Genomic DNA, 18,130 nt, shown 5'->3' on the forward strand with positions numbered 1-18,130 from the left:
CTCTGCCATTGCCAATACCTAACCTTTCCTTTTAATACCTTTCTGGATGTTCAGTTTTGTGGTGGAGAGAGGAGCTATACCTTTACTCCAAAAGTGACTCCAAAATTCACTGCTATTATTCAAATGAAACTCAATGACAAATATAGTTTGGATCACTGGTGAAGTTCATTGGATAGTTAGAGGTCTCACTCTGTACACTGTCTTTCTGTGAACATGGTGAAGGGACGCTTAAAAATCTCCATGGAAACAAAATGGAATATGTATCTGGAAATTTTAGAACCATTCTTGGCGGTTCAATTATAGCAGGCTTATTGTCAAATTTGGTACAGAAAGTTGCATTATCAGTTATAATCACCAGGGTTGATGTTATAACCCACCAGGGCTGAGTTAGCTATCTCATTTGATGAATAAATCTACTTGTGTTGAATCTGCATGCTCAACCACACTAAAGATTTCAGAGAAAAATGCTTACTTTTCTTACAAGCTTTTAATTGTGAACTCAATTGCATGATAGCATAAATTTATTTTTTGGCGGTACTTATAAATATCTTAATAGATCAGCTAAAGAAAGGTCCAATGCCAATTTCTCATTTCTTCCACTGGTGAGACATACTTCCTTCTTGGGGGATGCTCAACCATGAATATCAGCAGAAGCTAGGATTTGATATCTGGATCTCCAAGCTAAGATTGTAGGGTTCTTAAGGGAAAGGATTTTGTTTTCATCATCTGGCTGGTAATCTGCCAGAGTATACTACTTTTCCATTGAGGAATTTAAAATAGGTCAGGTTATATCAGCATAGACTTAGGCAATTAAGCTAAATATCTATCCCTTATACTGGAATGCTCCTGCACATGACATGCTTCAGACTGAAGTATTCCTCTATCAGAAATAGCTCTAGAAATATGAAAGTGAGCTTGATCCAGATACTGCTCACTACTGTTATTCTGGACATATTGGCTCATAAAGTAGATCAAATTACACTGAACAAAAAGAGAAAACTTTACCATAAGAAAATTAAACATGCTACTCTTTAAAGCTCTCATAATTTAAGTACTTGCATCCATTAGATTTACATACAAATGAGCTTGACAGTACCTGCTACAATGGTGTTTCCTTCTTGTAATTAAAGCTAGGATCTGTCCCCTCAATCTGTAATTTTAGGGCTTGCTTCAGACTTAGTTCAGTCTCTGCTAATGGATAACCTTCCAAACATTCAGTATGTCCCTTCTCCTGTCCATTCTTTGGAACTGCAACCCTGCCCAGGAGAACAGGATTCCCTTGTAAATAGTTTGGATTTGTCATTATTCCATTTCTTTTCTTTTGTTCCCCATGTTGCTGTATTAAGAACTGTTGTTGAGCCCTTGAAGTTTCCTGTGCACTGTGTGGAATCAGTATCTTACATTGTGATTCAAGTGGTGCTTGCTTTAATGGCACTGCAGTATTCTGTATTATTTTATTTATGGCTGTTCGTTTGTCTAGTTGTGTCATTTCATATTCCAAAACCTTTGGCTGAGGGCAGTTGTTTTGCTTGTTTTGGGCTGATCTCTTCCCAGATGAACCAATTTTGGTGGAACCTTCACTAGGTTCAATATGTCCAGTTTTACCACTTTTAGAAGATCTCACATTGGGTTTCATTTGTCCCCATTCATACTCACTAGTTGGAGAACCAGCATGCTGTCCTATGGATCGTGTAGTAGATGAGGGACTTACAATAGACTGCCTGCTTCGACTACGTGGTAATGAATGCTGCTGTATCTGCTCTGTGAATGACATACCATGGAAACTGTCCATGGGTACAGTCTGTGCAGTTGCTGTGGATGATGTTGTTCGAAGAGAGGAGTTTTTAGAGCTCTTCAGTGAATTATTAGACAGTGAGGACTTCTGTCGATCAACTGTTGAATCTGGAGATTCAGAGGGTGAACTGAAAGGGTGTTGAGGACCATTAGAAAAACCACGTATAGCAGACTGCAAGTCACCTCCACCAGTACTGCCAGAGCTATTCGATTTAATTGTTAAAGAGTGCATTTTCATAGTGACAGACTGAGGGGCTGCCTGTTCCATTGTGTGAACTGGAGAAGGGCTACATCCATTTAGACTCGATGCCCCATACTTCTCCAATAACTTTATAATCTGTGTATGGCCACCTTTTGCTGCAACTCTCATTGCAGTCCGTCCAAATTGATCTGCATGATTTGGATCCGCTGAGTGTTCCAGTAATGTTTGAACAACATCTACATGTCCTTCCTGGGCTGCAATACAAAGAGCAGTAGCACCTTGATTGCACGTATGATCTACCAATGCTCCATGGTCAATTAGCAACTGCACAACCTTCACATGCCCCTGCCATGCAGAAGATTGCAAAGCTGATCGTTTCTCATTGTCAGCAGAATTGACATCAGCATGGTAGTTTATCAAAAGTTGGGCCATTTCCAAGTGCCCTTGCCAACAGGAGACATGAAGAGCAGTTCTCCCCTCTGCATCTGTGCTTTCCACATTTGCTCCATTTTCTAGCAAATACTCAGCCATTGCTAGTTGATTTTCAAGTGCCAAAATGTACAACGTTGGGCGGCTATCAGCATCCTTGTAATTCACATCGGCTCCATGGCTCAAGAGCAGTTCAACTATATCACGATGACTTTCTAATGATGCAACACGCAATGCATTTCTACCATCGTAACCCCTCTGATCCACATTGGATTTGTTTTCAAGCATAACCTGCACACAGTCATAATGGCCCTCCTGTCCTGCTAGTATTAAAGGAATACGACCATCATTGTCCACCTCATTAGTCCGAGCACCTTGTTCGATAAGTGCTTCGCATACTTGTCGGTGACCCTCAAATGCAGCCATATGTAATGGAGTCCAACCAGCATCATCCCTATGATTCTCATCTAGTCCTCTGTCCAGCAGAGTACGCACCACTTCTACATTTCCTTGTGCTGAAGCTATACTCAGAACTGTTCTTCCTTCACTATCAATAGTATCAACAGCTGCACCCCAAAACAGTAAGGTATTTACAACTGATGCATGACCCATGGACGCAGCAGCCAGAAGTGGAGTACGACCATTGTTATCAGTGTGATCCACATCTGCCCCTCCTTCAAGAAGCAAATCAACAACATCCACATGTCCTTCATAGGCAGCGACTAACAAGGGAGTCATACCATCTTTGTCACAGTGGTCAACCTCTGCTCCTCGGTCAATCAGTAAGCTAACCACTGATGCATGACCTTTGCTTGCAGGGACACACAGTGCAGCTACTGACAGAGCTGTTCTACCATCCACATCTTCATGATTGATCTCTGCACCATGATCCACCAGATGTTCTACTATCTCTTTATGTCCCATATATGCTGCTGCAATAAGTGCAGTCCTTCCTTCATTATCAGCTTTGTTAACCTCAGCTCCATGCTGGAGTAAATTGAGAACAATGTCCTCATGTCCTCCCCATGCTGCAGCCCTCAGAGCAGTTCGACTGTCTGCATCTGCACAATCTACCTTTGCTCCAGCATAGAGAAGTGCTGATACCACCTCTGTATGTCCGCCCCAAGCTGCTGATCTTAATGCAGTCCAGCCATCTTGGTCAGTGTGATTTATGTTAACACCATGTCCAATGAGGCAATTAATAACCTTTGTATGACCTTGCCTAGCAGCAAGTGTAAGTGCTGTCTGTCCATGATTATCTTCAATTTCCAGATCAGCATTCCTAGATATCAGGAGATTAACAACATCCAAATTGCCACTGTAGGCTGCACTACCCAATAACGTTCTTCCATTTGAGTCACTCTGATTAACAGAAGCACCATTATCTAGTAAAGTTCGAATGGAATCTTCTCTCTCCAGAGCCTGGCGTACAATACAAGATGTGCGATCATCGTCACTGTTCACATGAGCTCCTGCTTTTACTAAAAGCTGCAGTATTTCCTGCTCTTTAGGAACTATCGTTGACAAGGCTCCTTTCACAGGTGTGCCATTCCAGATCATCCACAAGGCCAAGTGATGTGGCTCTAACTGCAAGTTAGAATTAAGCAGGTGCAGTGCAAACTCTTGTACCTCCAAAGGGGAAAGTTCTTTTGCACGGCATGTATAACTCATGGCAAGCATTCTGTGACCCTCTGCTGCATTACACAAATATTTCTGTGTGCAGTGCTTCACATCGAGCAACCACTCTGCAAAACTGTAATGAAACAGAATTTTAGTGTTTCCCAAGCCATCTATAAGAACCTTTGATAAAATATCTAATTTCCGTTGAAATTCTTCAATTGTCATGGTTATATTTTTTGTCCACACTGCATGATATAATTCCAAAGTAGTTAATGGCCTACAGGCAGCCAAAATTACATTTAGAATAGGTTGCACTTTGGCAAACTGTTTTCGTACAAAAAGCCTTTGACAAAGCCAAAGATATAGTCCATTCAATGTTCCTGGAATATCCCTAATCTCTCGCAGCATTATAAAGCTTTCCACCACTCCATCAAGGACACGTTCAAGATAAAGAAAACAGCCACTGCTTTTAATATGGAGCTGGTTTAACATTTCAGCTGTTTCTTTTGTCAGGTGCTGTCTTAATGCTTCTTCCTGGTCCAGACGATACAAGATATACTGCTGTACGTCCTTTACAATGTAGGCTTTACGCAGATCATCCAAGCTAATTTTCCGGAAGCCTGAAAGATAAACAAAGAATATGAATAAGCAAAGGTTTAACGAATTATTGATTGTCTCTTATAAAATTTGCTTTTGCACAATTTGATACCCAACTAATAACCATCCTGTGTAACCCTTGCAAGCATCTGTCCCATCTGCAATCTCCTTTTTCAAATTTTTTAAACCTCTTTCTCTCACCTGTTTTTCCATCTCCCTAATTAAGTTTTCTATGCTGCCACATCAACCAAATGCCCTAATAAAAGCCAGAAATAATATCTGCAATTATGATCATGGCACACAACCCCTCTTCATCCTTCTTGGACCTCTGTAAATTTCATGACTTCTCCATTTCCCTTGCAATGCCAGACTGCATGTCTAACACACATTTTGGATGAGCTTTAGATTAGATTAGATTAGATTACTTTACAGTGTGGAAACAGGCCCTTCGGCCCAACAAGTCCACACCGACCCGCCGAAGCGCAACCCACCCAGACCCATTCCCCTACATTTACCCCTGCACCTAACACTACGGGCAATTTAGCATGGCCAATTCACCTGACCTGCACATTTTTGGACTGTGGGAGGAAACCGGAGCACCCGGGGGAAACCCACGCAGACACGGGGAGAATGTGCAAACTCCAGACAGTCAGTCGCCTGAGGCGGGAATTGAACCCGGGTCTCTGGCGCTGTGAGGCAGCAGTGCTAACCACTGTGCCGCCCACAAATACTGTAATATTACTATTCATGCCATTGCTTTAGCTTATCTGCTTGAAGTACTGAAATTCCCTCCCTAAACATCTCCATTTTTATCTTCTCTTGATAAAATCTTCCTTGAAATCAAAGATCCTCCAAGTAGAATTCTCCTCATCCAGTCTTAAGGGGGAGACCTCACTCTTATTTGTTTCCTCTCATTCTGGTTTTCCCCATGCTTAAGAGACAACAACTGCCATACCCTCCCCCATATCAACTATCAAGTCTCTTTTAGGATCTTACATGCTTTATTCATATTCTTCCTTTTGTTCAAACTATCAACTAGTTACATGAGCCACAGGAGTAACCTTTCGCTATTAAGCTAGTCAGAAATTTGGGCAATGCCTGCAGGAAAGGCTTGCCAATGTCACAAAATTATCTAGGAAGCATTTAAATCATATAACATCAATTAATTCCCTCCATTTCCCAAAAGCTCTGAATTTATTTCATTAGTCAGTCAGCCAATATAGAAGCATAAAAAGCCCAAGTTTCAAATCACAAGTTGTGCTTTGAAAATCCAATAAGACGACAAACAGGTACATTACACAGAAACTTGATGCGCTCAGTTAGGGCAGAGAAAATCGACTAGCATCAAAAATGCCTGTTCCTTGTTTGGTCAAGCAACCTGGAAAGGAGAAAGTGAGGTCTGCAGATGCTGGAGATCAAAGTTGAAACTTTATTGCTGGAACAGCACAGCAGGTCAGGCAGCATCCAGGGAACAGGAGATTCGACGTTTCGGGCACAGGCCCTTCTTCAGGAATGAGAAGAAGGGCCTGTGCCCGAAACGTCGAATCTCCTGTTCCCTGGATGCTGCCTGACCTGCTGTGCTGTTCCAGCAATAAAGTTTCAACAAGCAACCTGGAAAAGCATGCATGGATGAAGAAAATGTCAGGCTTATCCATGAAGCAACCTTTCTACCACTAATATGGTATAATCTGCAATATTCACAAATATTTTGACATAGCCAAAGCAGTTTAGGGTGCCAATTGCTTATATGTTAACATACAGCAAAATGGCAATAGGTGTACATGAGAGGAGACATTCACCGATCCTTGTGCTCCATAATGAATCAAGTAGGTCATAATACAGCTCTCTATGCACCAGGATCACTAACAGTTTTGTGAAATACAAATTTTCCAAAGAAGTAAATTCAATGTCATGCATATTAATCTATAATAAATATCCCCATCTCAAATGATATAAAAAAATACACTTAATAATGAGATGCAGGAATAAATGGCTGAAAGTGAATACAGCAAAGTCATTTAACTGTAAATTTTAGCATGGTTGAATAGTTTTATTCAGTTGATTCAGATTCCTTTCCTGTCATTGCAAACAGGTTAATGTTTTTTATGGCTAGTCTATGATGATAGGGCACTTTTGAGTTATGATGACATTGGAGCAGGATTCTAAGATAACTAATTGATCTTCTATTATATCGCATGGTGAGATATGACCAACACAGGAGAATCTGATGTCAAAAGATAACTAGATCATGGAGAAATGTAGACATTTGCCAAGAAACTTAGTAAAGCTCCTAGAATTGAAAAAGACAAATTGGGCTGAGACACTTAAGTGATTGGTAGGAGAACTATCAGCTTCTGGATCATGTATAAAGTTAACACTAGATTGAGTTTCCTGATGTCTAGTATCAGAATCTCTCAACACATTGGCATTTTTATGATTGTTCATTAAAGTGCTTCTTTGCTAGAACTAAGCTTACCTTTTAAAATATCACAAAAAGAGAAGCATTTCCTTTGGATTCACACCTGGTTAAATATGATGTGCAACAGGTGAAGCAGCCCTCTTGAACCACATAAGAGCCAATTTTTCTTGCAATGGGGAGCTTCTGAACCACATAAATGGAAGCACTGATGATTGAAATTGGGTAGCAGCTGTGAAAAGGGGCATGGCTGACCAAGGGTGTGATGGGTGGGGAGAGGGCTGTTGCTGTTGTAACTGGCCTTAAATTAATAAAGCCTTGCACAGAACAACAGAAGTAAGCTTGGGAAACTCAATGTCTAAAGATAGTAGGTCAGACATTATTGTGTAAAGATCAAGGGACATACTGGGAAGGTTACTGGTGAAGTCACGTGAAAGTAGATAGAGTAAGGCTCGAGGATGATGGATGGTATGTCAAAGATAATGAGTAGCAGATCCAGAATTCCAGGGGGCAGTTCTATTGTACTGAAGTTGGCCATATGACTTATTTCCATGCCAAATAAGAAGACAGCTACTCAGCCTAATCCTACATTCCAGGTCTTGATCCATAGCCATATGGCACTTAGGATATGGTACTTAAAGCATACATCCAAGCATTTTTTAAACACTACGAGGGTTTCTGCCTCCACCAACCATTTTGATTTAATATGGATTCAACTTAAAGAACAATTTTCAAAAAACATCCACCGGTTTCTTTGCATACACGCACACACACACACACTTAGTATTTCTACCTGTAGTGTCAGCTCCAGTTTTTTTTAGACTTAATGCCATGTGACTTAATACTAAAAATGTATCCAGCTTAGGGACATAATTGGTATTCTTGGCAAATGAAGGCACTTTTGACAATTAAAATATCCATATCATCAACTGACAAATTTGTTTTCCAAAGCATTTTTAAATGTAATATTATGAATATTCCAACAATTTTAAAATATGACCAATATACTGTTTTCTAACAGCAGTGACTCAGCCTGGGTACAGCTCCATGAATCCTCCTTCTTGATTTTGGAATCACCTTAAATAAATATAAAAGTAAATACTGCAGCTGATGCTGGAAATTTGAAATACAAAAAAAAATTCTGGAAAAACTCAGCAGGTTTGAAATTTTGTAGAGACAGAAAAAGAGTTCACATTTTGATTCATCCGATTTCTTTTTCGGGATTGCCCGCTATCAAAATATTAACTCTTTCTCTTTTTACAGATGTTGCCAGACCTGCTAAGATTTTCCAGCCCTTTGGTTTTTTTTTTTAACAATCATCCTCTTTCACCGTCATACAATGATGAAAATTCTCAGATTGGATATGGCTAAATGTGAACAATTATGAAGGATTGCATTTTCACTTTCCAAAGGAAACAAAGTCAAAAGTTTATCATTGACATTGCAATACCCTATTTGACTCCTTAGACCTCAGCTTCAGAACAAGCATACCATATTTGATTTCTCTGCTGGCTAAAAACGTGTACACGAGATTCCACTTAAAACCGCTGCACAATTTGAATTTACCGACTGTACAGCACTGATTTTGAGAAATATAGCTAGGTGCCAAAAAGCTGCGGTTTTGACTTGTATGGTAAAGTCAGACAAAAGTTTGATAGCTTGAAATATTTCACAAAAATTGAATTTAAGATTTTGTCCAAATCTATATGGATATTGACTCATGAGTCAAGACATTTTGCTATGCCTTGTTATTATAGAAGGATTTTATTATCCAACGCAATGGCAGTCTTAAGATCATGGGAGTCATGAACAAGCAACAAAAGATTCTTCACATTAATGTCTGGGTTCAGCATTCTAAGTATACAAACGGTAATGTGACATTTATCACACTGCCACGACTTCCCTTTCTTTAAGAATAAATTGTCTCAGTGTTATGGAACCAATTACTTCCTTACCAGTTAAACGTTAGCTTTAGAACAGACTGCAAAGTGGCTTTAGCTATTTGCAGTGATTATTAACAATAAAGTATTCTCCAATCAGTCCCTGATCAACGTTGAGGAGCACAGCAAAACAAAGAAAGTAGCTGAACATAATTCAAAAAATGTAAAAGAAAAGCTCCCCATAGCAATTATGCCTTGAAGAGTCTGCCCACAGTAAATGTGCTCTCTCATGGAAGTTACATTGTTGAATAATCAGTACCAATAAATTGTCTAAAGCAACACAGTATACTGTCACGTAAAGTAAGGAAAACACAACATTGCATTAGTTGTGTCAGCACTAAACCTATGTTGTATGTGATGGAGCTTTGTATTCTCTGACACTTATAAATAGAATAAACTATTACGGTAATCTCACATACACTTCTTTTTCCCCACTGTGATTAAGAGTGAGCAAATATTCCTATTGGTGGTTTAGATTTGATAAGTGTCCACATTTAGGTGGAGGTAGCAAAAGGGACAATAATTATCTGATTCTGCACTTTCCAGGAAAAACTTTTGTTTCAAACATTATTTAATCAGGCAAGGTCAAACATGCAAATTACATTAGCAGAGGAAAGCACAAAGGAGACTCTGGTGGTCCCAAACTGCAAGTTTCGGCCATTGATAGGAACATATTTAATTATCAATACACAGTGAAAGTCATCTATAATGACTACCTCTGGGATTAACATAATTGTCTTTTCGAGAAGATGGTTTCTATTGTAAATTCAAAGTCTGAATGGCTCATTTGTACGGTCAAGATGAATGGGAACTACTCATTAGACACTTTTCATGATGTGTTCCTTTCTTCTTTTGCTCTCTTTGAAACTTCTTCCTAACTCCTCTAAAGATAAACCACACATCACTAGTTTGTATATTAAAGAATTAATTTACCACTTTCAAAACATGTTATTTTTTTCTTATTAAAATCAGTTTTACTTTAGGTTCAGTTCTACAGCTCCAGTTTCAAGCACTCAGTGATCTTTACTGATGTATGAGTCTAAAAGTTTAGTGTGGGTTATCTAGGACAATGAGATCAAATATCCTGATTAATTATTTGTTTACATAGTGATGAGAATATCGAACTTGACCCATATTGGATAGTTGAAGCAGAAAATGCTGTATTCAAGGGATATTTATTGCACAAAGAGGAAAAATTAATAGTGAGAGACGAGATTCATGTGAAACATAAAAAGACAAAAACCAACTGGGTTAAAATAAATGCTTCTATGCAGTTCTATCTTGCTTGAGTTTACCCACTCCTATTACATTTGTTTTTACAGTTGTGCAACAAAATCTCCAGAATACTTAGCTGAGTTCCAAGCCCCACTACGGATTCAACTCATGGGGCATGTGGGACTGTTGTCAACACAGGTGCACTGGGAAGTTTGATCGATAGTTTTATGAGAGAACAGTGTCTGTACAAAGTGGCTTTCAATTGTCTGCTTTGATGGTTTCATTATTATTTAACAGCATTTTCAAGGGAGAGGTTTGAGGGATGCTTGTTATTTTTTTGACAATTACATGATCAATTCAAAGACAAGTGTTGTTACAGGGTTCATGAGTGACTCCCATTGTGGATATAGATGTGAGTGGGTATGAATGATATCTGGATGAACTGGAGGACTAAAATTCATTGATGGATTAGGTCAATATCCCAGAGAAAGGAGTTGGGCCTTCCATTCTGCTGGCTTTAACATCCTCCTGTTCTAGAGATAATGAGTAGTTTAGGCTTATACTCGCTAGAGTTCAGAAGGGTGAGAGATCTAATTGAAGTACATAGGATGCTAAGGAGGATTGGCAAACTAGACAAAGTGTATATGTTTCCCCTTGTCTGGCAATTTAGCATGATAGGTCATACTAACTGGGCTAAGTGTTGGCAAATTTAGAACAGTTATAAGGAGGAAGTACTTCTCTCAAAGGTTCACAAATTTGTGTAGTTCACCAGTGTGGATGCTGGGACAATGAATAAAATTGAGGAGGAGATAGAAGATTTTTAACAAGTAATAGGTTAAAAGGTTATTGGGAGTGGGCAGAGAAGTGGAGTTGAGGCAGAGATGAAATCAGCCATGATTGTGTTAAATGGCGGAGCAAGTTCGAGAGGCTGAATTGCACACTCCTGCTCCTAGTTCTCGTTCTTATCAAGGAGACAAGTTGTGAATGAAATAATGATTTGTACTACTAATCGATAGATAATGAATAAAATCACAAATAAAGGAGAATTAGTTCCTTGACCAATTATACCTTGGCCCAGGGTATGGCAGATGACTGTTTAACAATTCGTTGCTAGATGTTGCAGGACCACTAAAAGCACCTTTTGGACCCTGGTAAAACTACTCACTATTCCAGGATCATCCTGTAAAACTGAAAGGTAACCCACCTTCTGGACTGTACTGGAAAAAGATGACTTCTTAAGCCTCTCCCGCCCCATGTTCCCTCCTTTGTCCTCCCAAAATATTTGAGGAGCTCATTAATGCATAATTAGCTGTCCATATCATTTCTGTCATTTCCACTAATGCACCAAAACAAATTTCCTTTAAAGTTCCCCTATACCACAACGAACTTTGTACTTTTCACTCATCTCACTTCTATCTCCCCTCAAGCCTCTCTGAATACAGATCATCCAGTTCCCTTGACCATATTCCCACAATCTGATCACCCAACTTCTCCTTCTGGGCCTCAGGTCAGTTGATATTAAAAGTTCTCTCTCTTCAGGTGTATTCTCTCAGTTAAATCTGCCATCAACTCTCTTCAAAAAGAAAATTATGGAATATGTCACGGTTGCCCATCTACAATCTCCCATTTCTTTATCAAGTTCTTGAAAGAGTTTTTGTCCTCCCAAATGTAAGACCATGTCTCCCAGAATTCCATTTTCCAATTTCAATTGTATTTTCATTCCTGACATAGTACTAAAAAAAAGGTCTTATCAAGATCACATTCACAAAGAATGTCTTTTGTGATAAAAGTAAACACTGTTCTCATCCTTTACCTGCCTCCTCTGCTGTCATCCAACTGGGTGAGAGTGCACTTGCCTGATTCCAATCTCATCTGTATGATCATAGCCAAATATCTCCGGCAATGCCTTCTCTACCTGTTGCCAAACCTTTAACCTTGGACCCAAGACTGAGGCTATTGTCTTCAGTGCTCAGTCAAAACTCCATCCCAAGCCGCTGGCTCCATCTCTCACAACGACGATCCTAAACTAAACTGCCTGCTATCTTAGTAATATATTTGACAGTGAAATGAACTACTGGTCACTTATTTGCATCATTAAGATTATCTATTCCCACGTCTGAAACACCTCATAATTCTGCTCCTTTCTTAGCTCATCTGCTGAAACATTCATGCAAGATTTTCTTTTTGAACCTCCATATTTAACTATTTAAATGCAATCTTAGTTTGGTCTCCCATATCCCAGTTTTTGGTAAACACAGGAATATTGATAACTTTGCTGTTCATGTTTTACGTGCACCTGTCTTATCCAGCTATACTCTTGCACTTGTTGATCTGCATTGGTTCTGGTCCTGCAATGGCTTGATTTTAAATTTCTGATCTTTGTTTTCTCTCTGTACCTTACTTTCAAATCCTTCCATGGCAATTAACTATCAATAATCAATTTATACATTCTCAATGGCAATGTCTCAACCAACTGAAGTCCACTTGCTAACCAATCAGCACTCTTCGCTTATATATAGGATAAATGCTGTTTGTACCTCTTAAATTGGTTTTCTTATAAAAGGTCCTAACGAATGCAAGACAAAAAAACTTTGATAAAAATGTCTTTTTTTCCTCAGCAAAATTCAAGTTGACTATATATTTAAATGCTTCTTGCTTATGAGATACATGCAAGACAAAAGACAAAGGATCAATAATATATGAATATTTACTAGGTACTTAATACAGGTGGTGCTTCTTATACTATTTTAAACTAACTATGCACTGCAGGCAAAGGGCTGATGACCATCATCCTGAACAGAACAGAGTACATTGAAAAAGCAAACACACTACTTGCAGATACCAACACCTACCAACAGGTGGCGATGGACCAGACTCCACAGGTAGAAAACCATATTACAGCATGACTGAAGAAATGCCACAAGAGAGTGAAATTAACGAGACAAACCTCCAAAGAATGAAATCTGAAGGATTTAACACACCCAGTTTCTACGGATTACCAAACGTTACACAAACCAGGGCCTCCCCCCGCTCCTCTCTCCCCCCCCCACATTAGCCACCCTCCAGTCTTCTAGCACCTGAACATGGCAATCGATGACACAAATATCTCAGCAAGGGGCCCAGCAAAGACTTCCCTAGCTTCTCACGGAGTTTAGGATACACCTGATGAGGTCCTGGGGATTTATCCACCTTTGTGTGTTTTAGAATGCCAGCACCACCTCCTCTGCAATATGGACATTTTTCAAGGTATCACTATTTATTTCTCCAATTTCTCTAGCTTCCATATCCTTCTCCACAGTAAATACCAATGTGAAATAATCATTTAGTATCTCACCCAATTCCTGCGGTTTCAGAAATAGGAGACCTTAATGATCTTTAGGGAGCCCTACTCTCTCCTTACTTACTCTTTTGTGCTTAATGTATTTGTAGAATCCCTTTGGATTCTCCTTAACCCTATTTATCAAAGCTATCGCTTTGTCCCCTTGTGCTTCTGATTTCCATCTTGAGTTTACTCCTACAGCCCTTATACTCTTCTCGGGATTCACTTCTTGGGTTATGACATTTCGATCCAATGTGAAATTAAGTCAGATGATAATTGTCATGAAGGTCGCTTATTTAGCTTGATCCCCTCATTGTATTACATTTAACATAACATTTACCAAATAAGAAAATAAAATTGCTGGAAAAACTCATCTGTGGAGACAAAGCAGAGTTCTGCTGGTTGTCACATTCCACCTAGCAGCATTCCCATTCAAAGGATCATAAGCCACCATTTCCTCCACCTTTAGCGTGATCCCTCCATTGGAGACATATTCCCTTCTCCTTCAGGGCACTCTGGTCCACCCCTCTGTTGCTCTCCCACACCACCATTGCACCTTCCCATACAACAGAGGTGCAACACTCACCAATTAATCTTCTCTCTCCTCACTATTCAAGATTACTTCCAGGTGAAGTCGCAAATTACCTATACTTCAATCTAGTCTACTATGTTCGCTACTCACAATATGGTCTCTTTTACACTGGGGAGATGAAACGCAGACTCAGCGATTGTTTTATGGATCACCTACATTCTGTCCACAGAGCTTTCAGTTACCTGCCACTTCAACAGAACACCATGTTCCTTGGCCAATATGTGTCTTGAGCTTGCTGCGATGCTCCAGCATAACTTTAGCGCAGGTTAGAAGAAAAGCATCTCATTTTCCGCATGGGGACCCTGCCGCAATCAGGGCTCAATGTAGAGTTCAATAATTTTAGGGCTTGAACACCTTCCTCCATTGCTTTTACCTACCGCCACACACCAGGCCTTGTTATTATATGGGTTACTTTCAGCATTGCTGACTTATTTTCACCTAATGGTCTCCATTACCAGCTTTACTCCTTCCCTGGCTTAGCAACTTTCATCCCTTTGTTTGCCCATATGTGTCTCTCCCCCTCTGGGCTCCATCTCCATCTATCCTATGACTTATTTACATCCTACACCCTCTGTCTTCAGCATACATACCACCTTTTGCTTGCTACTGCTAATTCTGATGAAGAGTCACCAGACCCAAAATATTAAGTCTGCTTTTTCTCCACAGATGCCACCAGATGTGCTGAGATTTCCATCAATTTCTGTTTATTACAGTCGAAGTCACAGAGATGTACAGCTTGGACCAATTTGTCCATACCAACCAGATATCCTAAATAAACCTAGCATCACTGGCCAGCATTTGACCCATGTCCTTCTAAATCCCTCCCCTTACTCATACCCATACAAATGAGTTTTAAATGTTATAATTGTACCAGCCTCCACCACTTCACTGGCAGCTCATTCCATACATGCACCATGCTCTACATGAGAAAGCAACCCCTTAGGGCCCATTTATATCTTTCCCCTCTCACCTTAAACCAATGCTCTGTAGTTTTGGACTCCACCACTCCAGGGAAAAGACCTTATTATTTATCCTATCCATGCCCCTCATGATTTTATAAACCTCTATAAGGTCACCCCTTCGCCTCTAATGCTCCAGACTATTCAGCCTCTCCCTATAGCTCAAACCCTCCAATCCTGGCATCATCCTTGTAAATCTTTTTTGAGCCCTTTCAAATTTCACAACATCTTTCCTATAGCAGGGAGACAAGAATTGCATGCAGTATTCCAGTATTGGCTTAACCAATGTCCTGTACAGCCACAGCATGACTTCCTGACTCCTATACTCAATGCACTGGCCAATAAAGGCAAGGATACCAAACACCTTCTTTACCATCCTATCTACCTGCGACTCCACTTTAAAGGAACAACGAACCTGCATTCCAAGGTCTCTTTGTTCAACAGTACTCCCCAGGACCTTACCATTAAGTGTTAAGTCCTGCCCTGATTTGCCTTTCCAAAATGCAGCACCTCACTTTTATCTAAATTAAACTCCATCTGCCACTCTTCGGCCCATCTGATCAAGGTCCTGTTGTGCTCTGAGGCAACCGTCTTTGCTGTCCACTACACCTCTCATTTTGGTGTCATTTGCAAACTTACTAACCATACCTCCTATGTTCACACCCAAAGCATTTATATAAATAGAGATATACAGCATGGAAACAAACCCTTCGGTCCAACTTGTCCTTGCCAACCAGATATCCTATCTAAATCTAGTCCCATTTGCCAGCATTTGGCCCATATCTCTCGAAACCCTTCCTATTCATATACCTATTCAGATGCCTTTAAAAGTTGCAATTGTACCAGCCTCCACCACTTCCTCTGGCAGCTCAATCCATACACTCACCACCCTTTGCATGAAAAAGTTGCCCCTTAGGGCCCTCATATCTTTCCCCTCTAGTTTTGGACTCGCCCACCCTGGGGAAAAGACCTTGTCTATTTATCCTATTCATGCCCTTCATGTTTAAAAACTCTGTAAGGTCACCCCTCAGCCTCTAACACTCCAGGGAAAATAGCCCCAGTCTATTCAGCTTCTACCTGTAGCTCCAACCCTCCAACTGTGGCAACATGCTTGTAAATCCTTTAAGGGGCCTTTCAGGTTTCACAATATCCTTCCTATAGCATGGAGACCAGAACTGAATGTAGCAATTGTACAATGCCCTGTACAACCACAACATGATCTCCCAATTCCTATACTCAAATGTACTGAAGTGATTATTGTTTCAGCTTTCCAGCAGTTCTTGGGTTTTATTAACTTAAAATAAATATACAGTTATTTTCTCAATTCTTGAGCTTTGTCGCATAGCCCTCACTCTAACTTATCTAACCCCTTCGAGTTCAAATGAGCAGTCAATATTAATTTGCCAGTAATGCTCAGCCTTTTTATAAGATGGTCTACAGACGTAACCAATGCATTCATATTGTCTGAAATTAATTTCTTTCACTGAGTGAAATTATACAATTTCTTTGATTGGTAATTTATTTCAGGATTTCTCCTTCACTCTTGGCTGTCTGTGATGCTCCAAATGTGTTTCAAAGCATGCTCTTGCAGACTCAAGCAGTAATTCCTTGCCATTTTTTAAACTTTGGTCAAATCTCTTACAAAATTCACATGATCACAGACTATGTAGAACAAATCTTTCTTTCACGTATCCTGCCTCAAACTCTATGTTGATCGAAAATGCTTTCCACATTAGCTGGGCTTTATCACAATATGAGAAGTAACTTAATAATCAAAAATTTTATGTAAGAATGATCCACTAAATTACTTTGAAGCATACATCAAATTCTTACAAGATTAAACTCTACAAAATCTGGCCTTGCTAAATACAGAAATTCTTTCAATATAGAGCTCGAACTGTTAGTCGACCTCCTTGTGATCTCTTTAGCTGAGACACTGGGGGCTTCACAGGCATGTTCATCATCACATTCAATAGCCCTCTGCACCAAGAAGGATGGCCAACCTGCTTAGAATCATAGACTTCCTACAGAGCACACAGAAGCTATTTGTCCCATTGAGCCTGCACCAACCCTCCGAAGAGCATTCTTTGGTGCACATAATTGCTCCTCACCTGCAATGGCTGCCCCGTGGCATCAGCACCATTCATCCATAGTGACCCTCCCAGTCTCCCACTTAATGGGCTCTTGTTTGACTAACGCCAACTCTCAAGCCCAATTTATGTTTGAGGATGCACATTTATTGATGCACCCTTGTCCTTCAGATGCAGCTTAAGTAATAACCACTGCTCCTGATGATGCTGAGCAGGCAGCTCTGTGATTATGCACTGGCTTTTGGGAACATGTCATCTTGATTAGGAGAATACAACTTCCAGTAGTAGTACTTGGATTAGCTACACCCTGTAGTGTATGGCTCTATTTTCGGTCATTCCCCAAACAAGGTCATTCCCCGAAACCTACTTCTGGCCATGGCAGAGGGACTTCGTTCCATCACTGAAAAATTTGTAAACTGAATTTGTTGCTTTCCAAACATATATTTTTGCACTTGCATAAACTAAGAAGTACATGTTTCTACTAAATTTCAACGGCATGGCTGCTTGTCACATAATTAAGCAAAGAGAAGCCTCAGGATGCAAAAGTACAATATACTTTACTATAAAGTTAAACACAAAAGCCCAACAATCAATTAACTGCATTTAATTGCAGTTCAATAGAAATGCATTTTCATCTGTAGGTGGAAGGCTGCAAAGGTGGGGAACCTGCCACTTCCTGTCTCTGCCCTACACAAGTCTGGGGCAAGAAAGTTTGTAGGCAGCTGTCCTATACCATCATAAATTCAGGCACTTAAATTAGCAATTACTGCTCACTTAAGGTCTCATCCTGCCATGACAGCCTGACACAACCAGTATTGCTTCTGCTAGCACATGATATCATGAGCTCTCTAACGAGTGGAAGAGCCTTCCTAACATCTGGATTGAACTCTACTCAATATTTTAAAAGAATCATCCTTGCCTACAAACAATGTGCACACCTGTGCAATTAACTTTGGT

At 40.0% G+C, this 18,130-nt stretch overlaps 1 protein-coding gene across 3 annotated transcripts in view; it reads right to left on the reverse strand.

Annotated features, from left to right (window-relative positions):
- Nucleotides 1-1,096: 1,096 nt before the first annotated feature.
- Nucleotides 1,097-18,130, reverse strand: part of ankrd50 (ankyrin repeat domain 50) — a 78,387-nt gene continuing 61,353 nt past the window's right edge. For all 3 annotated transcript variants that reach the window (XM_043674086.1, XM_043674084.1, XM_043674085.1), the window contains exon 4: nt 1,097-4,665. In XM_043674086.1, coding sequence (XP_043530021.1) covers nt 1,100-4,665 — 3,566 coding nt within the window. In that variant the 3' untranslated portion in view covers nt 1,097-1,099. The remainder of the gene's footprint in view (nt 4,666-18,130) is intronic.

The sequence above is a fragment of the Chiloscyllium plagiosum genome, chromosome 32 (assembly GCF_004010195.1).
Source record: "Chiloscyllium plagiosum isolate BGI_BamShark_2017 chromosome 32, ASM401019v2, whole genome shotgun sequence".
NCBI classification, from domain to species: Eukaryota; Metazoa; Chordata; class Chondrichthyes; order Orectolobiformes; family Hemiscylliidae; genus Chiloscyllium; species Chiloscyllium plagiosum.